General features: G+C 36.0%; 1 protein-coding gene across 1 annotated transcript in view; it reads left to right on the top strand.

Annotated features, from left to right (window-relative positions):
- DMD (dystrophin) overlaps positions 1-25,786 on the top strand; it is a 1,043,539-nt gene that overhangs the window by 270,424 nt on the left and 747,329 nt on the right. Inside the window, 1 exon segment of the mRNA XM_058043463.1 lies at positions 7,428-7,546. Coding sequence (XP_057899446.1) covers positions 7,428-7,546 — 119 coding nt within the window.

The raw sequence follows: 25,786 nt of genomic DNA, 5'->3' as shown, positions 1-25,786 counted from the left end.
GTCCTGCAAGGCCACTGACTACTGAAGTTATTAGGGAGGTGAACTTTTTAACTCTGCAGTGTTTTAAACACCATCCAGAAATTAAACTCCAAATAAGCCTCTCCCTTCCCTCTGCCCCCTCTGCCAAGGGAGGAACAAAAGCAGACTTTGGATTGGGATCACAATTTATTGAAAGCAAACAGCAATGGAATAAGAAATGGACAGCAACAACAGCAATAATGATTAAAAAAAAAGTATACAGGGAGAGAGGGTGTTTTTCTCACAAAAAGATGGTTGCCCCCTTGACTTAGTTCCCCGAGGCAGATGGGACAAGAAGATGACAGACACTCTCTGCAGGTCATGTACATGTGGCTTCCCCAGACAAAGATGCTGCCTATTTCCACATGCTGCTCCTTGTGGCAGCTGGGAATAAGGGCAAGATGGTGAGGAGGGCTCTGAAATCTGAAGACAATGGGAAACACTGACAAACAATCCCACTGTGTGGGGAATCAACCCAGAACAGGTTTCAGACACACCAACTTCATTCCATCCAGGAAGCCAAAACTGTATTTTTCCCTAAAATCACCATACCGTTGTAACCTCTCTTAGGATGTGAATATAATTCTCCATTGACTCTGATTTTACCCCCAGTCATCTTTCCACAATGCCTTTCCATCCAGAAACAATAGCAGACTATCTGTTCCCTGATTAGGGTATCTGATACTCAGATATTCCGATTGCATGCTCTGCAGGACCGTGTAATATCTGGTGTCTGAAATCAGTAATCAGAAATTCATTTTTGTCTTCTCTAGAGGAATTTATTCAGAAGTCTGAGCAGAGGAATTTATTCAGGATCAGTCCCTGGTTGGGGAGTGCTGTTGCCAGTAAACCAGACTGAGACTGTCTAGACAAATTTCTGTGTCCTATGTCAGATTTTATGCACTGCTGTGTTCAGTTCAGAGCAAAGTTCACCAGATGAACATTAATTTCCTGCTTACTGGAATTTATGCACTTTATTCAGGTTTTGTAATTCAGGGCTGCAAAACTCAAGCCTGCTTTTAGTCTTCTTCTGTCTGCTGCCATAAATCTTGCATAGCTTTCTGCACAGTGAGCCTATTTTCAATAGAAGTGAAGAATTACTCCACAGAAGTCTTGTCTCTTGTCCAGTAGTTACTGCACTTATCTGGGAAATGGCAAGTGTTCAGTCAGATTCCTGGAGGCAAGTTTCCAAGACACACCAGTCATCTTCTGGACTTAAATCACTAAGTTCTCTGCAAGAGTTTCATTTCCTCATTTCCTCCAAAGCCCTGATGCAGTAATTTTTAAGATGAACCAATGTTTGATGTTTGATTTTTGTTGACTTAGCATTTCATGTTTAGTGTGTGGGAACACTGAACTGTCCTTCAAGATTCCAGATGGAATCAATTGAATAGGCACACTAGGGCATTCCGTGCTCAGGAGCTCCTAACTGTATCCTATAATAATAAAAAATCTTCTCGAAGGACCCTAATTCAATCACTCTAAGATGCAGGTACATTAGAGACTTGGTGTCAGAGTGCCTTAGATTTAGTACCTGAAGAAGACAGTTTTAGTATGCACTGAAGAAAAGTTGTCCAAGAGTGATTTACATGAATTCTTAGGGAAACTTGGTGTCTCACACATCCTGTGTTTTATAAATAGTTTGTGATTTACTTACATAGAATGATAAACATTCAGATGAGAAACACCTCTGAATTTAGCTCCTCTGTTCTCCCTGTTCAATTTTTCCAGTTTCTACCTTTTTTTTGTGGTCAGAATTCCCTGTTTCTCCAGTTCTTCACTACTTTCTTGTCTGTTTCCTTGTTCTCCAGAAAGTGTTGTCCAGATGCTCTCTTCTTTTTTTTTCATTTTCACCCTCTGACTTTATTCCTCTGCATTGGCAGGAATGGAAGCAGAGTTAGTCACAAGGAAAGATAGCTATAGTTTCAGGTATGATATTTTACTAATAGAGTGGACCTGGTGCCTGATGTATGTACTTTCCCCCAATTTTAGCTCTATTTCTAGACTTGTACAAAAACCAAACCAAGAACAAACCAAATCACCTCCAAAACTCAACAGAAAACCCCAAACACCAAAAATCTCTTTAACACTGAAAGAGTGATGCTACCCAAAGATTTTTTCTTAATCTTTAGACTCTCTTAAAATGAGGGTAGATTTTGTGATAGCGTAAAATCTATTTATTTTTCAAACAAATTCCTTTTCTTTATGGGTGGTGATATTTTTATTCCTCTTATATAATGTTTTCAGTGATGAACAGGTGGCTTTTTGTGTTAGTTTGTAGCTTTTTTGGTTTTTTTAAAGAGGTTCAGATAGTAATGTGAAATTTGCATCCGGATGAATTTTCTAAGTACATCCTTAAATGGATTGAGATAAAGTAAGAGACTTTCATGAAGCACTGACCACATAGTATGCTGGGAGAGCAGTGGAAGCTTTATTTCTCATAGTCTTCTATCCCACCAATCCCTAACTTTCAGCTTGCTATTTTGATTAGATCCAATTTTTCTAATGCTCTTTCTCTGTCATTTTATTTAGGGGTTACTTGAGGTAGATTTTTCCATCTCTGTAATCACCATGTCTCCATGGACATTTAGGCTCTTTAGCAATTGCTTTCAATACTGAGTGGAAGAAGCAGTGGAACACAGGTCACCTGGCAAATCTCCCAGGGGACATTAGTGATCCCAGAGAGTGAATTTTCAGGATATAAGCTTGGCAGATGATTTCTTGAATGGTATGTTCTGAACTGAACTGAAAAAAACAAGGCAACAGCTGTGGAGTGGCATCATCACCCTAGGAATATACAGAAATGAAAATATTTTGCTGATGAAGAGAGGTCAGTCCTTCTACAAACTCTCCCTTCTTAAGGGTCCAGATCACAAAGACGTTTCCCCATTTACTTCTTTAAATCTTTTTCCTCCAGGTGGATAGCAGAGATATTTACCTCTTTCCAAATTTGTTGGGGCTCTTTTTCTTTTCTCTGCTGCTCCAGTAATCAGGATTTTGAAGTGGGAACAGGTGGCATTCATTATCTTCCTCCTTGCTTCTTTAAAATGCTTGAACTTAGGCCAGGTGACTGCCTTTACAAATGAGCACTTCATTGCAGCTGTTTCTGCTTCAGGGTGATAGAGGGAGAAGGGAAAGAAAATGACATCAGAAAGAGGTCCTGGACAGAAGCAAAAAAAAAAAAAAATTCTTCAGTAGTTTACAGGAAAAGTAAAAGCGAAAACAATGGGATGAAGAGGTATGAAAAGAATAACTTTTTAGCAAATCACTAGGTTATGTATCAGTTGCTCTATCCTGATGTTTTTCAATTTTGAAACTTCTGAAAACATATATGAGATATTTTTTAGAAACAGGTAAAATAACAAACACACAGCTTTTCTATTGAAATGGAGATGATAAATTTCATGGTCTAACTATGACTATTTTCTGTCTACAATAATCACAAACTATGGCTTGTCTTATCCATGACTTTAATCTCTGCATAGAGATCTGTCAGGATTTGTTTGTCCACAGTATATAGTATACTATACATAGTATAAATTTTCTCACTCTGGCTGAACAAGTACTGTTGTAAGTTATGTAACTGAGGGTCAGAAGGGATAAAAGGAGTCTCTTTTTTTTACTTTACTTTTCTTGGAATTATGTTTTCAAAAATTTCAGGTTTGTTTTCCCTTTTTTTTTTATTGTTTGTATTTCTGCTAGTGATAGGAAAGAACTGTTGGTGAAAAAAATTACCATATGTTCAATAGAAAGTTTGATTTTTACAATTCCAACTTCTCCCTTGAAGCCTTCAATCTTTTCAATTTTGGCTCTCCATGGTTGTGTCATAAACTAATCTAAGACCAGTGCTGTTTGAGCTGATCAGTGAATGGCTAGATAAAGTTCAGCATGTTCTACTTAATTCTAACTTCTTTGAAAATGTATTGTATTGTTCAGGAAGAAAAGTGAGAAATGCTAGTTATTTTTCCATGGGTTTCCTCCCTTTCAGGCAAGACCCAAGCTGCAGATATGAGAATAAATTCCATCTCCCTTGGTATTATTTGAACAATATGGAGAGGAGAAATGAAGGCAGAGAATCAGTATTCCATTTCAAATCTTTCCTTTACTATTTCATGCCTTCTCACTCCTGTATTTAAAACTCCTTAGACAGCTAATAGTTGTAATTTGAAAATCAGTCTTAGTGTTGTTTCAGGGATTTTCAAAAGCTGTTTTCCACTTACCACAATTATTAATCTTCTAGGCTATATTATTTCCCACAATCACACATGGCAGTATTGCCACATAAATACACCCAGTGAAACATCCTGACACATAGCACTGAGAAGCTGCTGCTTCAAGCTGACATTATGACACTGTTATTCTAGTGATAGAGCTACTGAAATGTGTATAGCAACATAATCTTTCAACAAAGTGAAAATCTGGAAAGTTAAATTGCTGTTGGAGTAGAGAGAGCTTTTTGAATTTATTTTTATTTTAATTAAATTGGTGCTTATCAGAACTGAGTTGCAATACGTGACCATATACTTGTAAATTGTTTTGGAATCTCTGCTCTCTGCTTTATGTACAATACTAAGAAAATGGATAAGAAATCTGACAGTAACGTACTAGATCTCACAAATTCCTTTCTGGCTATGTCTCTGAGGGTCCAAATTTTTGCCATCTGTAATGAGTGGAGAGAGATGCTGAATATTCTCTGCACAGACAGCATGTAAATTCAACCCAGGTATTAAGATGTGATGTTGTTTCAAACTCTTGTGAGTGCTCGAGTGTTTGGTTTTTAAAGGAAAAAAAAAAAAAAAAAACAACAAAAACCACAAAAACAAATGAACAAAAATTCTGTCTTATATTGAGAGTCCTACCTCTAGAGATGAAGTCATGATAATTATTTTAGATTGTCTTGGTAGGTTAACTTGAAAATACCCTCCTGGATTATACAACTGAAAAGTTGGATGAAATTGACTATCTAAGATATTATTAATGATGACAGAGGTTTTCTCAGGAGGGATAAGACAATATTGTGACATTCCTCAAGGAGCAATTGTAAATGTTCATGTTCTTGCCCAGTGGAGTCCTAACTGATTAAAGTATGTCCCCATATATAGAATATTGTATCACCAAACAAAAAATGATTCTGTGAACATAATATACTGCTCTCAGCATTGCAGGTGTGCTTAGAACTTTTAGCCAAATTAAAACAGAAAAAAAAAAGGAAAAAAGAAAACTTTCAGGAGAAGGTAGTCCCTTGGATACATTTCTTTCCTCTCCTTGTCCTAAAAACTTTTCTTACCAAATAATCTTTTTACACTCTAGTCTGTGTAGTATATGTGTGACACATTCTTGCCAAGCTTTTTAAGACAGTCAAAATAGACAACTTTGTGGTCACTGCAGTGTTCTCTTAGCTAAATTTGCTCTATGAGCTTGTGCATCCTATGCCTAGTGTTAAATTTGGAATAGGGATTTGAGTAATATCTGTGTGCTTGCAGAATAAGGTGTAGGGGTGTGGTGGCTTGACCCCAGCCAGCAGCTGAGCACCCAAACGCTATTTGCTTGCTTCACCCCCTGCTGCCCCAGGACAGGGAAGGGAACAGGAAAAAAAGAAAGCTAGAAAACTCTTGAGTCAAAATAGAGACTCCTTTAATACATGGAGGGAAGAAGAAAAGAAAAACAAATTTTGCCAAAGCAGTAACTGGTACCAGCCACTCCTCAAGCAGGAGACACCTTCCTAGACAAACACTCCCCAACCTCATTCCCTTCTTCTACCCAGCTATTTATGGCTGAGCAAGTTGTGTGGCATGGGGTATCCCTTTTACTGGTTTGGGTCACCTGTCCCAAGTCTCTGGCTCATCTGTCCCCCACTGGTTTTGGGAAGGTAGAGCAAAGGGAAAAATAGAAGGTCTTGATTTTATGTGATCACATTTCAGTAATACCTGGTTTGCTCTGAGCACTCTTTATCTGTAAATTGGAACCATAGCATTGTGTAGTCTACTATGAACAATGGTAACTCCATTCCCAGCTAAAGGAAAATGGCCAAAAATATCTTTTACTAGTTATGTACACACAGAGTATGTTTTGCATTCCTGTGTTTTGGTACACAAGCCAGTCTGTAGGATCACAGACTTAATCCATCCATGGGTAAACCCAGAGATTACTGCCTAAATTTCCTCTCCCTTCTCCACCCTGTCCCCAGCCAGATTTAATATTAAATTAAAATTTATTAGTATTTTGGAGTTATTCTGCATGTGGGAGGTAGAAAACTGTAATATTTGAGCATCTATGCAGAGAGGAGCAAAATAACTTGGAATAACTTAGTTGTTACTATAAAAATCAGTCCCCTCAGAAAAAAATCAGACAGCAGAGGTATATAACTAAAGAATAACTACTAGGTAAAAGGAATATTTTTCTTTACTATATTGACATTATTACGATATGATGTAGTAAACATTTTTCCATTTATTATAACTCAGGATACTATTTAAAATTAACTACTAAAATTAATAAAAATGTGAGTAAATCTTTCATTAATTGCAAAATTTAAATGGTGTAAATAGTGTGCTTGATTTATCAGTAGTTGAAATTATACATTTAAATGTCCCCTGATTTAGAACACTGTATTGAAGTCACAAATAGCGTGGTTGTTTTTCTTCATATTACATGCGGAGTAATCACAGGGTATTTGATTAAACTTTATTTCTCCAGAGTGCCTGATAACAAATTCTGATTTCCTAATGGATAACTCTTAGATGAAAAGCCAAAGATTGTACTGTACTAACATTATTTATATTGCAAATAGTGCAGCTGTTAATACAAGGTCCCAGACTGCATCTGGCTATAATTCAATTTTGGTCATTCTGTCTTTTCCTGTAAGAGCATATAAATTGTGACTTGGCAGTGTAAGGGTGAGAGTTGAACTCTATGTTCTTAGAGGTGTTTCCCAACCCAAATATTTCTATGACTATGGATTTTTTTAACCTGTTGATAGATTTTAATCTGTTGTAGCAGTGAGCTGGTAATCTCAGAAGCAATTGCACTCTTAGAAATACGAATTGATGTGAAAGACTGGTAGCTAGGGAGAGGAGGAAGGGCCCCAGATGGCCTCGGCAGTTCTGTCCTGCTTGTCCTGCCGCATGCCAGTCCCGATTGCACGGCCACTGCACCTGATCTTTCCCACCCAAGCACAATTTGGGACTGGAATGAAAGAACCAATCATGGACAATGTGATTGTGGTGGACATGGATGAGAACAGAATGCAAACCCATTAGAAACTGAGCTTCATTAGTCCCAGGGCCAATTAACACAATCTTTCATTACGAGAATAAAAAAGTGGATGCTGATGCTTAGCTTTAGAAAAACATCAGTAAATGTAAGACTGAAAAATAAGAAACTTATTCTTCCTTTTATTTTTGCTTTAGACCAGACCTGTTTGATTGGAATGCTGTTGCTTCTCAGCAGTCACCTGTACAACGATTAGACCATGCATTCTCCATAGCCAGGCAGCACCTGGGAATAGAGAAACTCCTTGATCCTGAAGGTTAGTGGAAATTATGTTGTTTGGTGTTTGTTTTTTTTTTTTTTTCTTCCAGTGGCAAAACAGTTGTACCATGCATTTGATGATAAATTAACTTGAATGATTTTTGGCACAAGAATTTAACATTTGTGGGATAAATTATAAATTGAAGAAAAATCCTTTGCTTTTAGTGCTACCTTTGTGCTCTATTGAAATAGCATAAAGCTGCCTATATGTACATGCTCTAAAGAAATTTTCTTTAGCTTTGGGACCGGGGTTTTAATGTGCATGCACTGAACTGGATCTCGGAAAGCTGTTGATTTCTGTTCTGTAGATTTAGAGCATCTGCCACTTTTATAACTTCTGGAAAGATCTTGAGTTCAAATTACCTTTTAATGTATATCCAAAACATGTATTCAAATTCTAGGTACTCATATTTTTTAAGATGGCTTATATTTCTCTATATATTGCAATTTTATTAGGATGATGTCTCATATAACTGCCATTTAACCTTAGCTGTAATAGGATTACCTATTTTACCTTGAGTATCTTTTATACATCCTTAAGCAGTCATGTTTGAAGGGTTCTTTGTTTCTCACACATTCACTTGAATTTTGTACATTTATATAAATTCTCTGACATATTTTCTGCTTTGCTGACAGACTAGTAATTTTCCCTCAGAGGATGTTCCTAAAACATTCTTTACTCCAAGGCCATTGGAGCAGCTATTGTGTTATATATATATATATATGTGTATGTGTGTGTGTATGTGTGCGGATATAAATCTCACCTGTGTCTAAAAAGTGATTGTCACTTTTTTCCCATACAATTATACTTTTACTGAATTTCCATGACATTTCCTATTAAGCCACTTACAATTTAACTTTTCCGAATGTTTGTGCTGTTCTCAGTTACTCACTCTTGGTGAGTTTTTCATGGGAGGAGATAGCATTTAACAAAATGCAAAAATTATTTTAAAGATAGAATTGAGTCTCTTAATTATTAAATATAGTTGGACATGTCTCAATTGTTGACTAATGACCTTGTAACCCATGCATGTCCCTCGGAAAAATGTTAAAAATATATGTAGTTGAATGGCACAGAATTTCTTGCCTAGTACACGCTTTAATTTCTAGAACTCAGTTTTGGCAAACCACTGGAGGAAGAAGAGGTTTTCTACTTGCTAAAGCATGGGATTGAGCTTGTAAGCCTTGAATGAGATTGGAATTGAAAATTGAGTTGTGCAACTGAATCGATGCAGTCACAGTGTTTTCTATAATTGGTTAAACTTTCTTCTTTAAATAGATTAGTGAATAAGTTATTTTCTCTATGCAAGAGTCACTTCTGATTAGACGTTTTATTCTGGTTTTGGCAAAGATGCTTGCAGTTGTTTAGCCAACAACTGAAAAACTCTTAAACATTGGTGGTTTTCCAAATGTCTGCTGTAATTATTTGCTATTCAGTGTTGTAATTTACAGTGCTAGCCACCTTTTTCTTTTTTCCACGCTGCAAACATTTCCAAAGGAAAATTATGATTTGTACCTATTTGAAAGCATGAATATGAGGAACTATAGCTATTTTGTTTGTGATAGTAAATTCATTTCTAGATTGAAGCCCAGAATTTTTGGTATGCGTGCAAGGGAGAAATCGTGTTTGAAGGTTTTAGAATATTCTTTCTGTAATTTTACATTGTGTATTTATCAAGTCTCCTAATTAGGTACTCGGGTGTCTCCTAACACCATATTGTGTAGTAACACTCTCTTCTCTGGCTGCAAAATGCTAATGTATTGCAGTAAAAGGGAGTATGCAATGGTGAAACATTGTTTTTATGTAATTTAATACCTGTCAAAATGGCACATGTGTAATTTAAAATATTTTTCAGAATTTGATCTCCATTTCAGCCATCAAAGTGGTGGAGACAATTTACATCTAGGTCTTTCTTGTAGAAGTTATGTTGTGTAAGGTAAAGATTTTGAAAAGTCTCTGGATTGTTTTTGGATTCATGCAGAGATAATTCCTGCTATTGCCCTTACTTATACTGGCTACTAGGAATGCTTTTATTTTTAATCAGAGTTTAGGAAGTCCTGCAAGGAGCAGGTAATTGGGTTCAGTGATCTCTTTGGGTCCCTTCCAACTCAAAGTATTTCTGGTCTTTTTGATTGAATTCTGTCAATGAGTGGAATGTAAGTAGGTTTAAATGTCTATCTGGTGTTCATTACTGTTGTATTCATACTGTTGTATGCTGTAGAGAATGAAAGATGACACGAAGAAAATGCAAGATCAGGTAGAGGAAATTGGTAGATATTGGAAGGTTTTATTTAGAAGAAAATTGTGAAAGACCTATATATTAGTGGGAAAGATTCAAATAAAGAAATGTGTCTGCAAATCAAAATTTTTAGGCCAAAGTATCCCAATGTAATTCTTAATGACCTCCTGTTGTAAGGCATTTATGATTATGTAGGTAAGATATGTTAAGTCTCAGTAAGTGTCTTTGTCATCCTTTCAAATAATAAATATTTTCCTTTGCTTGCTCCAAACTATTATGTGTTGCCAAATATTATTTGCCCAAATCAGATTGTTTGTATATTGATTTGTGATCAGATTTGAATGGCAAAGCTAGTATGTGGCAAACTTATACAACAGTTGTGTGTATTTTTTAATGTTTTTTTTTTTTAATTAAAATAAAACCACTAGTTTTGATACAACTAAGGAAAATTTCTGACTGATTTGCCACTCCTTTCTTATAACGGTGGTTTTCTGGATGTAAATTTGACTTGCCTACTTTAGAAAATATTTTAGTTGATTGTTTGCAACGTAAGCAGTCAGAGTGGTTTTCTTTGTTCTTGAATTTAGAGTATTTCAGGTATAAATAAGGTAATCACTGAATACTCTTCTAACTTATTAACTCCTATGTTTCACACTCATTATTTTAAGCTATTGTTATGTCTCAGCATCAGTTGATGGTGAAGGTATTTGCCATCTTTGCTGGTATGAACTGACTTAAGACAATTTCCTTAAGACTTAAAATATCTTAAGCAAATTAACCAAATGATAAAGATATCTGTAACTTCAATTTGTATGTGTTAAAGCTGAAATGGTTGATCAAGCCATTAAGATTAGTCTACAGCTTTTAAGAATGTCTAACAACCTGGACTTACATTTTAAGTAGTTAAATGGTTCTTTGTACACTTTTTATTTGTACTGAATTTATGGAGTAACATGATTCCAGTCTTGACAAACAAACTATAGAAAATATACTAAAGGCTATTACGTTCCTTGTTGTACGTTCACTTTTTCTGGAACACGTTCATAAATTTTAACCAAGCAAGGAATAGGACAAGCAGACAGCTACATGTGTTGTGGTTAGCAACACATAACAGTTACATGTAACTGGCTGTATAATGGCATTTATGTTTTACTTTGGCATAAAATACTCATGCCACAGTGGAGCAGAAGGATGTTTTGAGGGAAATTAGGGAGTGATCTCTCAGAAACTGCATCTGGGAACAGTTCTGAGCTGTCCTCTTCCCCCTGACAACAACTGAGTGCAAGTGTGGTAGCAGCAGAAGTGTTTGTGTGCTTCTTCTAGAAATGAACATCTGATTCTTGGTTTAATAAACTTTTCCCTGCTGTCAGTTTCCTGGTCCTTGTGCTTGTTTGTGCTAGCCCGATAATAAATAGGCTATGAAGTTATAAAATTTCTGCTGTCGGTTTTAGGTAATTATCCAGTTTCTTATACTTTGTGTAGCCTGATTAAAAAAAAAAAAAAAAAAAAAAACACAACAAAAAACCCTCATTCAATCCATCCCAGTCATATTTTCCGTATTTTTCCTTAATTTGCACTAATGACATGAATTTTTTGCACCATTATTAAGTGATAATGAGATTCAGACAGTTTTTCATTTGATAAATTTTTTGTTTGATCTTAACTTCCTATACTTCTGTATCCCAAAAGTAATGGATTCTACCATACTAGAGCAAAAAGAAGAGGGGAAAAAACTCTCAGCACTGTAGGTCTTGATGTTTTCAACTGTATCTTTGCTCAGTAGTTGTACACAGTTGTAATACTGGTTTTCAGTTAGTTTTATTAACCTTGCTGATATGTCTTATTCCACGGGATTATGAGAAGTTTGAGGTTTTTTTCTATTGTACCCTAAAGTTTACAAATGTTTTGCCCAGTACAGTGTCAAGGGGAGGGGGAGATTTTTATGCTTTTTTTTAAGTGCAGGAGACATACAAGTCATAAGAGCTATATTTGTTATTGTGCTTTTGAAAATATTTTAAAAAGATGCTCTCTCAAGCCTAGAAATCATTAATACAGTTGCAGAAAAATCATACAATGGTTAGAAAATAAAATTTAAAGACATTGTTTTCTTAAGACTCCTTTTGGTTCTCAAAGCCAGGAATGGTTTTGGTTAGAAAAGAGGAAAGTCTACACAATTCACAATTAAAAGTGCAGCATGAACATCACAACCCTTTAACTATTGCTTTGCTGTTTGTCAGCGCAAATTTCAGCCCTCATTCTGGACACACCATCAAGTCACATCAGGAGCTTTGTCTTTAGTTTGTAGCACAAGTATGAACTGCAGGATGAGAGCAGGTCTGTGGAAATACCTTAAAAACTACCAGTGGAAAGGCTGAACTTTTATATGAATGAATTTTAATACATATATTTTCCAAATATTTGATAGTTTTATCTGTATTATTGTTTTAATATTTTGCTCTGCACTTTCTTTTGACAAATATTCACACTCCAGATTAAACTGCATTTCTTCTTCACCCACTATTAAGGTGAACGTTCTGCTTTTTCTTTAAGCGAATAGAAATAGTCAACAAAAGTAGTAAATTCACTAGACACCATCTAACCCCAGTTTGTCTTCCATATTTGTGAGTAAATTTATTACTGTTTCTTTGACCTGTGAGCAATTGAGTTAACAAGAGATGACTCAATAATCAGTAACTTTTACAGATTTCCATGGAAATAAATGGCTTGAAGGGTTCTGCATTAAGAGACTGAAGGACAAAATAGGCCCTTCTTCTTATTGGTGGGAAAATCTAAAATAGATGTGATTTACTTTGGAGCAGGACACTTATGCTACAAAAGAAATTGTAAGGCTTTCTATTATGAAGGGTGTGCTGCTTATAATTTGAAGTACTAAACTTGGAATTATGTAGAGCTCTGTAGTAACCTTGCATTGCAGCTGCTATTGTATTAGTTCAGCAATGTTATCTAAGTATAAATGCATAGAAATAAGAGCTGTGTTAAAATATGTGCAGAATCTAACAGTGGTGACACATACAAAATGTTTTAGTAATAAAAGTAGGGGTAGTATTAGTATAATGAACAGGTATCCTTGTATTTCAAGATGATTTGCATGTGCATCTTGGATTTTTAGTGATGGTGCAATTCAGCATGTTTCTGTAAAACAGTGTCTGAACTTGTAAAAATGTAATTTAAATTGAGAAGCCTCACTGACCACAGCTGTTGTTCTTCATATGATTCTGAGAGAATTTTGGATGAGGTACTGGAATGTCTTCTGTCATTGTTTAGCTAGAACTCTTATCCAGTTTCTTCAAAGGTGAGAAGAAGCAGGCTGGGTGTTGCAGATACTGTAAAGAACACAGAGGTGTTTCTGCCGTGACCCTATTTCTTGACAATTTTTGCTTCCCAAAATCTTTGGATGTAACTACCTTGCACCCCCAAGCATAGAGACACATCAAAAAAAAAAAAAAAAAGCAATATTCTAAATACTTCTTTTCTTTACATCTAAATAATGCTTCTACAAGTACTGCCCTGGTCTTGCTTGAGCAGATCATTTCTCCCTTGCTGCATGGACTTTCAGCTAATTTAGAATTCTCTATCTTTCTCTTTTTTATTTTTTTTGGATGAGGTGGTTCTTTTTTGCTTTTGCTTTATTGTGGAGGTTTGCATGGTTTGTTGTCATGAAGAACTCAGTAAAATAAAATAATTTTCCTGTGTTAATATTCCGTAATTACAGTGCCTCAAGACACTGACAAATTGTAGTTGTTGGCCCATGCTGACAGTCACCTAGATTTCTTTCCCACTGCATCACAATGTGTGTAGTTTTCTGTCTGTCACTAACAATACTGTAGTTTAGGTTTTTTTCTTTTTTCCTAGATAAATCTCCTCTGTATGAATGTTAAAATGTTAAGGTTCCCATTCAAATCAAGGTTCAATCTAGTGTTTTCTCTTTGCCAAATTTCTCATGTGTGTTTTATGCTGGGACTTGATATGTCCACAGTCTGTGCTTTAGGCTAGAATTAAGCCTGCTTTTTTTAACTCTGTAATTTGATGAATGAAGCCCTTTGGAACTGTGTACGTAATAGCTCAAAATAATCACTGATGGAAGACAACTGAGAAGAGATCAGTTATAACAGCATTATTTTGTCTGAAGCATCAACATAGAGAATGAAATGAGTTTTGCCTGTCTTAAAATCACAAAGGAAGAAGAAAGATTTACCTAAATAATGTTCAGCATGTAGTCTGATGAGTTTCTGCTGGTGCACAGCAATGCATGTATCTTTATTGGATATTTTGTCTCATGATAATTTAAAAATTATGTGAAAATATTGTATTTTCCTAGGAAACAAAATTTCTGTATTAAATTTAAAATAAACTTCAGTTTATGTGAAATTTATCTGTTGAAAGAAGTTTAAGTCTAGCTATTGTAAGTAAGGGGTTCTTCAAACTAAGAATAGGCCCAGATCAAATTAGTATGATTTGATCTTAAAATACCAGTTACTACAAAAATGTTCCATAAATCAATACCTTCAGCACTGTAATGCATGTACAAATATATCTATAATTTTAAAAAAAGAGGATTTTTGAAAATAGAGATGGTTCACGTAAAAAGTTGTGGAGTGTGTGAGATGGACACTTGGAGATTAACTCTCTAAAAAATCTAGAGGAGAACTTTGGTTAAAATTAATAAGCCACATCCCATATTTTATATCCTAATAGTCTTCAATTTATTTTTTATTGTTGTTAAGGTAAAGAATTTGCTGTACTTGGACATCCCATAGCTCATATTCCACTGTGAAGGTACTCTGTGTGTTAGTGATTTGAAGATCTGCTAAAGGGATACTAATTTAAGAGAAGAACTCCTGCAAGTATTTTAAGACTTTTGTAGTTTTATTTGGGTCACAAATAGAAGGATGATTAAGATATGTGTCTGCTAGAATTGAACCATGTTAATTGCGGCCATTTGATTAAAATCTTTGATTTGAAATAGAATAGGCAATAGAAAGCGTTAATGATTTATACTTGCTTTGCTACTTCCACTGACCCCCTCTAATATGGAATGTTAGTCATTGTGTCCTAAGTGCAAATGCTGGACTTTCTCCTTCTAGCTCTTGTTATCTGAAAGTCATTTGAAACATGTTTATTCACCAGGTGGTGGAATAAGCAACTTTGAATTGAAGCCAGTAGAAAAGGAATGAAAGGAAGAAATGCCTACGACAGTTAGGAATTTTGAATTAATGTAATTGAAATTTACTTTATAGATCAGAATTTGATCTCTGAGACTAAGACGTCTCCTGACTTCTTAGGATCTATACTCACAAAAGATCCCAATTTTTGGGTTTCTGAGGTTAATTTTTTGGCTCTGACTCTGAGCAAGTCTAAACCAGTTTGCGTGCATACATCCAACTTATTGAGATAAATTCTAACCTTTAGCATGACTGTTCTTGAGATAAAATTTTTTATAAAGACTCTAAGAGAGATAATTTTCTCTGTAATGATTTTCATCTTCAGCTGACATTCTTCCATAACAAGGCAACATATCTAAAGCCTAAATTAATTTCCTTATCTCGCTGTGTCTGTGCTAATCCTGCAGACAAGACATTCTGGGCACTGTAATGGCTTTCCTGTACAGAAATCTGATTAGACAAAAAAATTGCGAGAAGAATTTCCTCTTTTCTGTATAGTGAGTATTATTTTCTACTGGTTTCAAAGAGAACACAAAGTAATGCTTGAAATGATTGACTCTGGAAATAGAAAAAAAGAATCACCTACCCTCAGGCAGTTCTTGCATTCTTAATCAGTTAAAATGAAAGTGTATGGAGAGCAGGACTACAGAAACTTGAAACAGATACTTGCTTACTTTTTCTCAGTTCTTTTAAAATATGTTTAGCTTTGACATTCACTGTTTAAAGAGAAAGAAACTGCATTATCATAATCTTCATAAAGGATGGTGGGGTTATTCAGTTTTCGGTCTTTCTGGGAATTATCTGGTTTGCAAATAAGGAAAAAAACTATTCCTAGATTATTGTAAAACTCTAGTCTGTTGTTGTAGGTGATTTTCAGTGGCTTCAGTGAAACAATATATCTTGATTAACCTTGATTCAGCTGTAGATATTGAAGATGAAAACTGATTTATGTAAAATTTGAATGGCAAATGACAGTCACTGATGGGATAATTACAAAAAGAAAGTTAAAACTAAAGGAGCAAGGCACTAGGGAATGACACTTTGTTCACCTCTAATTTTTTTTTCCCCATTTCCATCTATTAATTTTTAAACTGGTTCCTTAATGAGAAGTGGGTTTCATGGCAGTTACTTCTGGAAGCTTGGTGTAAGGAAACGGGAAAATTAATGTCAAAAGACAATCTGGACATAAACATTAGAACATGTATTTAATTTTTGGTAGATATAGGAAGTAACTCTTTTATAAAATGATTGTCAGATAATTTCTGCCACAATTTCCCTCTGAAACCCAACCAAGAGAGTGATGTGTTTTGTTAGAATGGTTATGGAATCATTTTCAAAAAAGCTGCATTCAATTTTCTTTATAGTTTACTTGAATTTGTCAGGAAATTTTAATTTTGTATAGCAGTTTGTAGATTATCTTTTGCTAGTTCTGATTCCTCCACTCATCAAAAAATTTATTGATACATTATTTAGTGCAAGAATATCAATATGGGGGGGAAATGCTTTGAATTAATGAGGTTTGTATCAGTAGAGTGTATTATATCTCGTGTGAACAATATTTTTGAGATGTGTTCCATAGGGATTGCTCTGCCAAACAGCTTAAGTCACTCCATAAAAAGTCATCCTGAAATAAGGGGAATCTATGTGAGCCATAACTAAAGCAATCCTCTGAATGTGAGTGGAGGGAGGGCTTAAAGAGGCAATTCAAGTGGCCTTTTAGTAACCCACAGTATGTTTTAAAGGCATACAGTGATAAGCAGAGAGAAGATAGTGTGAATCACTTGAACTGCTTGAAATAAAATGACTTTGGAGCAAAAGGACTGGTGCTCTTGAAACTGCCTGTTAATCACCAAGCAGCAAGGAAATAAAGCTTGTGTGCATTGGTAGTGAGCAAGGATAATTGCTCCCTGCTATGTTTTCTGGCCATTTTTTCCCCTTCATGGAAATAGTACTTGTTTGCACTCTGGAAATGTGCTTGACTGTGCTGTGCTATGACTGCATAGCTTTCCTTAAATAAATAGGAAACTTACAGGAATTTTCAAAGAAGTTATGAATATTTAATATTTCTACTCTAATATTTTTACATGATTAAAATTTCAGCATTGGAACCAAAGATGTCTCCTTTTTCAAAATCACTTAAATATTATGGTGGATTTAATAAAAATAGTTGTATCAATGCCCAAAATGGAATATCATCAATCATGTTGAATTTGTGTACATTATGGCCATGTGAAGTAGTTCTTGGTATTTCTTCATGCAAAGCCTGCATGCCGCTCTGGACATGATGAAAAATCACTTTGGCTCTTGTGTATTTGCTGAATTCCTTCTCCAAGAACCACTGTCAAACGATGTCTAAAAAATAATCAAATTTTTCCATTACTTACCATTATAATACTTACACAATTTAAATGAGATTGATTGGGATTCCTTATTATTATGATGTTGTTTTGCTGGGACAGCCTCCCTGACTTTTGCACAACCATGACCCCAGAGCTGCAATGGACAAACAACAATCTGTGATCTGCCTTCCTACATGGCTGGAAGGCGTTGCTTGTGCTCAAGGCAAGGCAACTAAAGCTACATCAAACTGCAATTTGCTGACCTTTTTCTTAATTTTTCCAATCAGAAATCACCAGGGGTCCTTTATTTTCTCTGTTTTCTCCATGGTCAGATTTCAAGTGTAAGTGCACACATGTAGTTAGAGTGTACCCAGAGTATATTCTTAGACCCAGATGCTCAAAAGCAGTCAGGGAATTAAGCATTTTGCAAGCAGCAATGACTTGACTCAGTTCTGGAAAATACAGGATTGAAAATTACATTAAGTGCTGGAGAAGAATAAAGCAAACAAAAAACAACAGGAAAATTGACCACCTTTCATCCTCCAATGTGTACAGGGAACAAACATAGACAAGACACATTCTGAATGCTTCTTTAAATAATGCTGTTTAAAGCTATTGCTGTACAGGAAGGTGTCCTAATTGGAAGAAATAGCTTCATGAAGGACAGCGTAGAAACTGACTGAAACAATTCTTGGATTGTTTGCATGCCAATTACATTTTGTTTAAGTGATGAAACATCCTAATTTTCGGCAAAGTCTTGAGAGTGACAGAAAAGATAGACTTCCAATTTAACCACACAAATGAGTGTAGAAGGAATATTATTTTTTGGAGGGGGGGGGTAATATGCCCTTTGTAATAGAGGTTCTGTATAATTGAGAAACCTAAAAAGAAATCTGCTGCCAGCTTAATTCTCATAAAAATTATTGGTTTTGTTTGGCAGTTTCAGAACACACAATAAATCTGAAGTTTAAATTTAATTTTTTTTAAGAGTAGCTTCTATTCAAAGTTTCTGCTTGTATTTTAATTTACCTGAATTGAGAAATCACTAAGCACTGGCACCATGTGCTTTGCCTTGCTGAAGGGACTGGGTGGAACTTGTGACAACAAAGAGTGAGGAAAGGTGACTGGACTGAAAAAGGGAAAAAGACGAACAGTGAGGAAGTAAACCAAGGTGTTAAAAGTGAAGTGAGCCTGAAAGTGAATCCGGACCTGGCAAAGGTATTTTGAGGAGAAAGTTGTTTTTCCCTAATATTTACATGTAATATTTTTTTTCTTAATAATTAAGTCAGTATTTAAATTCAGTTTTGTTATTTGGCCATAAATGGACTCAAGTGCCCTGAACTGAGTCTATTTTGCCTGCAGCAGTAACTGCTGAGGGATTTCACAGTCTGTTTTAACACATAAGTTTTCTCACTCTAGTACTTTGAGTTTTCTCCCCTGTCCCATGAGGAGTGAACCTGCTTATGGATGGGGTTTGTTTGCAAGCAATCTCAACCCACAACCCTCAAACACAGTAATTGTAACTAAATGCAAGTGTAATCCAGACCAAATGGATGTTGGTTAGTGGTCTGTCCTTGACTCTTCTTTTTTAACTTTGAAAGTAGCTGTTCAGATGATAATTCAGGATTTATTTGGCCTCTAAAAGACAAAACATTCTTGTGTTCCCCATCCCTGAAGGAAGTTGTCTTACAGGTGTGATGGCTGCCCATGCCTGGGCCATTTAAAATTGACTGTGGCCTCCTAAAGTCAAGAAATATAAAACCAGAACTCAGAAACACATTTATACTTCAGTTTTGTAAAACTCTGAAGGTGTTTTCTTTTTCAGTGTCTGCATGACCTACAAGACCATAATAGCATACGATCTATTTAAGTGAATTAAATTGAATATGATGAGGGAATGCTGTGTACGTGGCCTTTGTTTACCTCCTGGTTTACTTTTGTAAGTTCTGCATTCCTCTGGTTCTCCTGGGTGGCTACAAACACCATTAGATTGCCTCCAGGAAGATAATTGTCCTTTAGAAAAACAAGTATCAAGATTAATATTTATAAACTGATGTATTAGATATTCCTGCTTGTGAAGAGTGAAAGGTGATTGCTGACAGGAGCAAACTGTCAGAAAGTTCCTATACAAGCTAGTGGAATTCCATGAGTTGTAGTCTGGGGACATCTGAAAGACTTTATAAAGCTCAGAAGATTTTCTGCTCTATGGACTCTACAGTAATTGCATAGTCACTCTCCCAGTGTCACTGATTAATTGTGTTTTATTAATCAAGGGGGGTTTGCATGTTTATTAAAAGAAAGGATTCAGTTGTGAAATGGAAACTAGAATTTAAGAGATGTTTTGAAGAAGAAATCATGTGTAAAGGAAACACACAGGATTAGAACATTAGTAATGTACATTGAATTCTACTCTGTCATAAATAGTTTTTACATAGAAAATATCCAGGATGGCACAGCAGAATTCCATTATGCCTTTCCCAGCTTACATGTGCTACCTCTAGCACTATTTTTTGTCTCTAGCTTATTCTATTATTATTTTTCATTGTGTGCATAAATGCATGTTATACCTTCTCTGTGATTAATATTCTGTGGTTTTGGTTCTTTTTTCTATAAATTATACAACTGTACTTGTCTTAAAACACTTTCTGGGAATTAAATGTTAGGAATGGAGAAGCATAAGGAACATTTCTGGTGTATCTTTTGTGTGTTCTTAAGTGCTTTGACATTAGTATTCAGGTATTCAGAATTACTACATAAAAAGCTAAAAATAAGTATTTGGCATATTTGACCTCTGAAATTCAGATTGATCTCATCTCTTTTGACCTTCAGTGTTATGTGAACTGTATATTTGTATAGGTGAAGCCTTATTGAACAATGGCTTTAGTTCAATGAGCAGAGACAAGTATTCCTTCTGCGTTAGGAATGCACAATTTACCTTTAACTTTAGAAAACAACAGTCTCAGTGCAAGAAACAGTGGGAGTGCTTGCCTGAGTTACCTTTTATTTATCTTTCTCTTGCATATGATGTGAACAAATGCAAAGAGGTACTGTTCTATTTTTAAAATTGATAGCTAGAAAATTCTTCTTTCTAAACTGGAGCAGTCTTGGATGCTGAGTGGGTTATATGTGTGAAAAATATTTTCATCAAAAGTTAATTAGCAGGTGTGAATCTTGGGATTTTTTTATTCTTTGGCAGTGATCTTTTCAATTTAAAATTGGTAGGTAAAATTAATTGTCTTTAAAAAGTAATGCTAGGAGGCTCCAGCTTTCATAAAATTGTGGATGGCTAATAAAAAGTTCTACTACTTACCATAAAATAATATCCAGAAAGGAAAACCTCACGGTCAGAAACATTTTGCTAGCAGCAAATCTTTTCTGAGCTTAATCTCTCCATGAAATTCATGCAAAAAAAAATTCTCCTTGTTTTCCAAGGAGAATTCCTTTGTATCTACAAATACTTAGTATTAATCACATTTCCTTTCCTCTTCCAGCACTTCAATTTACCAGCATTTAACTTGACCTATCACTTCAGTCAAACAATTCAGCAAAGGCTTCATATAGGTTAAGTATTTACTACAGCAAACAGTGACCTGCAAGCCTAACTTACAAAATCTGAAGTAGTACATAAAAATCCAGGAGAGCAGCGTTCCTAGTGGGATTGGTACAACATGTGCACACAGACAAAAAGAGTTTGTAGGACATACCTGTGAAAAGCTCTCCTCCAATTCAGTGAAATACTGTCTTTGGTCTTTGCATCCTTTCAGTGGGTGTTGGGGGACATCAGCCCTGGATCCCACATTGTTTGGCGATCTTCCTTGGGTAGTCCTCTAGCTGTGAGAGGCGACACACTCAGAGGGAGATGCTGGTCACAATGATCTTCAAAAATTCATGATTGAGAAAAGCTTCCTATGACTGGAAAAATGTAAAATGTCACAACTATCTTCAGAAAGGAGATGGAAGAAGATCCAGGAATTTAGTCTCCTCTGCCTCTGTCTGTCATCAAGAACCATTATGGAACCAACTCTCCCAGAAACTCTCCAGATACATGGAGAATCAAAAAGTAATTGGGAGCACTATGCCTGGACAGTCTCCTCTGATCAGATGGATAGTGCTGGGCATAAGAGGAAGTCAATTAATATTTTTTACCTTGATTCTAGCAAGACCTTTCATAGTATCCTTAAACCAAAGCAGTGAGATGTGGGTAGAAAACTGGCTAGATTGCTGGTTTAAAAAGGTTATGATCAGTGGTGCCAAATCCAGCAGGTGGCTGCTGTGGCTGGGATTTTCAGGGATGGAGTGAGGGGCTGAAAATGTTTTAGTGTCTTAAGGTCATTACCTGGGTGATGGGAGGAACTGCACTGCAGCAAGTCTGCACATGGCTCCTGTCTGAACATGAATCAGCAGGTCTCACTTGCAGCAGTGAATTCCAACAATATAATCACCTGTAGGACTGAGAATGATGCCTGCAGTTTGAGGGAAGTGGTTGTTCACTTCTGCTCAGAGTTGGAGTCCCATTCTAGCATACTGTGCCCTGTTTCCTGTATCTGGTCACGGTCACAGACTATTTCAACGTGGGAACCTGTACTGAATACAAATTCAATAAGTCACTGAGATACTCAGTAATTGCCTTGTTGTCTTTACATGTTCCTGCTCTGCTGATCCTTTCTTTCTGCAAAGTCTCTAGGAGGGATCTGTCTCTGGAGATATTTGAGGGAAGATTTATTAGTAGTTTTTTTATGTTTTGCTGGTTGTTCCTCCTGGGCCAGTCTTTCTGTTTTGTTTTTGGGTTTTTTTACGCTAAGCCTGCCAGAATTTATCATTCTTTGTTTTCTCCATTTGGACATGATATGAGTTTCTTGAATTATACTTTGGGTAACTGCTCTTCAGCCCTCTTGACTTGCTTTTATTTAAGTCTTCATTGCTCCCTTTCATCTGCACTTTGCAAGGTGATGCTGCTGGCTCCCTTGTGATTAAACCCTGATCTGCTTTTGGATTGCTTCTCTTGAATCTCAATCTGGCAGGTGATAAATAGAGACTATGCTGCCTGTGTGACAGGAGTTATGAGCTGGAAGGAAAGTTGAAACTTCCTTTGTTTCTTTAGCAGTTCTTTGTAATCCAGGCTAGAGTCTTCTACAGTAATTTCTCTCTTTGAACTTTTTCTTTTGCCTCTCTTCTGCTTGCTAGCCTAATGAAATTAAGTAATTAATGTTTTATCCCCTCTCAAACATTTTTAATCTGTCCCTTTGAGGAGGGGCGGGGGGTGGCAGGCAGGGCTGAAACATTTTTAAAGTCTAACAGTAATTGGTTAATAGTAGTTGGTTACCTTAAACACAGAATTTAGTTTGCTTCTAAAAAATTATGATTAAGTTTATAAGATACATAGAGATGGACTGATTTTTGCTGCCTTTCTTTTCATCTGTCTTACCTTTAACAGTCTCTGTAGAATTAGTTGGTTTTTTTCCTTTATCCCTGAGCCACTGAAAATATAAGGTAATCATTCTAAATTGATGTAATAGAACTAAACAGAATATCACCAGGATTAGAAAGAGCCCAAGCTCCAATTAATATGTTGGAAGATCTTCACCTTATGCTGAGAATTAAGGAATTAAACCCATGGCAGTGGGTTTACACTTCATTAATACAAGATTTCATGCTGCCATGTGCTGATTAAGAATTAGACAGGGGGAAATCCTCTGTTTGTCATCCAAGTCTGGAAGACTCAATGTCTCTCCCAGTGGTAATTCTGACATCAGTGAAAAGCTGAATCCAGCTCCAAGAAGCAGGACACAGCATTTCCAATGGCACTAAACTTATTCTCTCCTAGTGCACACCCTGCGCAGAACAGAGCCATCAGTCAATGTTCATCCAGGTGAGGTGGATCAGGTGAGGTATTAGGTGGTGCAAGCAGATTGGAAGATCGTGTTCATGGCATGACAGTCTGATGTCAAGTGTCTCATACCAGCTTGGCAGGTAGAATTTTTACTTCAAATCCAGCCTTCTCTTGAGGTTTATTCAGAAAAACAAAAGAAACAAAACAACAACCCTGATTTTTATCAGCCTCACTGAAGACAATAGATATTTTCTGATGCAGGAGGAATTGAGAGAGTGTCTTTGTTATGAAGTCAAGATCACATGTTGTTAAGAACATGATTTTTTTTCTGTTGAGTAGAAATTTGATGATTCCAGGCTTTGGAAAAGATCCAGGACTAGGCCTGACTTCTAAATTATGCCTGAAAACTTAGACAAAGATGCTTTCAAACATCCAAAGTAACAGAAATGTGAAAAAAGTGGAATTTTCATTAAAAGCTGCAATTTAACACAGGATTTAAGTATATTATTTTATAATCTTATTCCTTCTATGTAATCATATTGCAATTACTTTTCCTGTTTTTTTTTTCCTTAGGCATCTAGTTTTCCTAAATTGAATGGTTAGTTATGCTTTTATTGGATATTTAATCTACAAAACACATTAAAATATTACTTAAACCTTGCAAAAATTCCTGTGAGGACTGTACCTAAGCATTATTATTCTTCCACAGATGGTAAATGCAGTTAATATTTTTCCAGTAGTGCTAGAGAACTTTTGTATCCAGGAGTCTGTCCAGTTCTTTTAATTTGTTTTTTCAGCTAAAGCCTACCATTACTGGGATAGCTGTGAGGTGGAAAAAAAAAATCTGGATTATAATAGGCAGTTATATCTACATACTTCCAACTTTGTATCACATTTGCCTAATATGTTGCTCTGAATTCAAGGTGATTTATTTCAAACTTCAGAGGAGTTTAGTTTTTGTCATGGATGAGCTACTTGCAATCCAATTGCTGATTTTCTGAACATGGACTGTTATTTAGCTGTGCAGAATCAGACTACTTGATACATGATTTAATAAAACAGTAGAGTGGTGGTTGATCCAGTCAGCCATCCTTTGAATTAAGATTGTAGCTTAAAGTTGCTTAGAAATAAGTATCAGAGGATGGACAACGTTTAGAATTTAAAATGGAAAACATTATTTGATATGCATTCTTGAAATGTCTAAATGATTTGAAAATTAACTTCAAATTATGAAATATTTACATGAAAGTTGCCAAGAAATCTATGATCAAGCTATTTATGTATTGCTTTAAATGAGGTTCTTCAGAATATTTCTTAAATGCAGACAGAAATTTAATTTGAAGATTGATTTACTTTGATTCTGATTCCATTTGCATATTATAGTAATGTGCAACTAATAGAGGTGCAGCTTACTTTATATGTTAATGATATATATAGTAAACCAGCAGTACATGAGCATATAGTTCTTGTCTGGGAATTCTAAGTTTTTATAGGACTAGTCCTTTAATCTACTGCCTGGCTTTCTGTGAGTGTTAAATATAGATAACAGTCATTAGTACCTGAGTTAAGTTGTTCTGTACCTATTGGGAAGAGAGAAGGTATCTTCTAACTAGAGCTTTGCACATTGTCTAAAGGTGCTCAGCATCACTGAAAACCAAGGTTGTTGTTTTATTTTAATTCCTGCAGTTTGGGTCCTTTATCTTGGAGTGGTGTACAATAAGAGCTGCTTCAGGTGGACTGCTGTTCACAGGTTGTGTCACATCTGCTCATCTCATGCTGTCCCTGTCCTGGCAGTGAGCACGAGGAGAAACGTGGGCTCTGGCTCTGTTACCTCTTGCTTAGACAGACACTTGTAGTCTCTCATCAGATCTTGTATTTCATTACCCTTGCTGCTGCAGTGTGGAGCATAAGAAAACAAAGCACTCTGCCAACTGCATCCTGCTCTCAATGGGCAGATGCTCACTCAGTATTAAGGAAAGGTGTCCCTTTTTGGAAGAGACTCTAGGTTGCTCTGAAGTGTCAGGGGTAAGTGGAAAATCGATGGGTACAGGCTGCTCCCTGAAGGAACTCATCTCTCTCAGTTGTACGGGCTGTGAGCGTGGCATGGAGGAGCATCCATCCTGTTAAATACAGACTGACAGCAGGAGCAAGGTTACTGTAGTTAATTTGCTACTAGATATATCAAAGTTCATGTACATTTGCTTGTGCCGTGCTTTTATATTACAAGTGTTCCACTGGGAAATGTTGGATAAAATTGGTATTGGATAGTTTGCTGTGATAAATTAAAACAAGGAACTGCAGAATTACTCTGCCATGAGCTATAGTGACTCGTGTGATTTTTAAATCTTTCCTTCGCAGTGTGTTCATCACCTTTCTCCAGTACAGTTTTACTGTATAATCAGCTATCACTCCCCTGACAAGTATTAGTCTGTTAGAAACTTATCATAGGCTGACAAGTGCCAGAATTCACCCTCACATTTCTGTTACTGAAACAACCAGACATTTGGCTTCAGTGGCCCACACACTATTCTGACCTACACCCTGGCATGAAAATTGTTTTTAATTGTTCAGTTTCAAATCAACATGTAGTTATAAATATGACTCTTGATGATGTTTCCTTGCATTGTTTTTTGTTTAACAGTAAAA

The sequence above is a fragment of the Melospiza georgiana genome, chromosome 2, assembly GCF_028018845.1.
Source record: "Melospiza georgiana isolate bMelGeo1 chromosome 2, bMelGeo1.pri, whole genome shotgun sequence".
Taxonomy (NCBI): domain Eukaryota; kingdom Metazoa; phylum Chordata; class Aves; order Passeriformes; family Passerellidae; genus Melospiza; species Melospiza georgiana.
The sequence above is the reverse complement of the archived record's forward strand: the minus strand, read 5'-3'. Positions and strand labels throughout refer to the sequence as shown.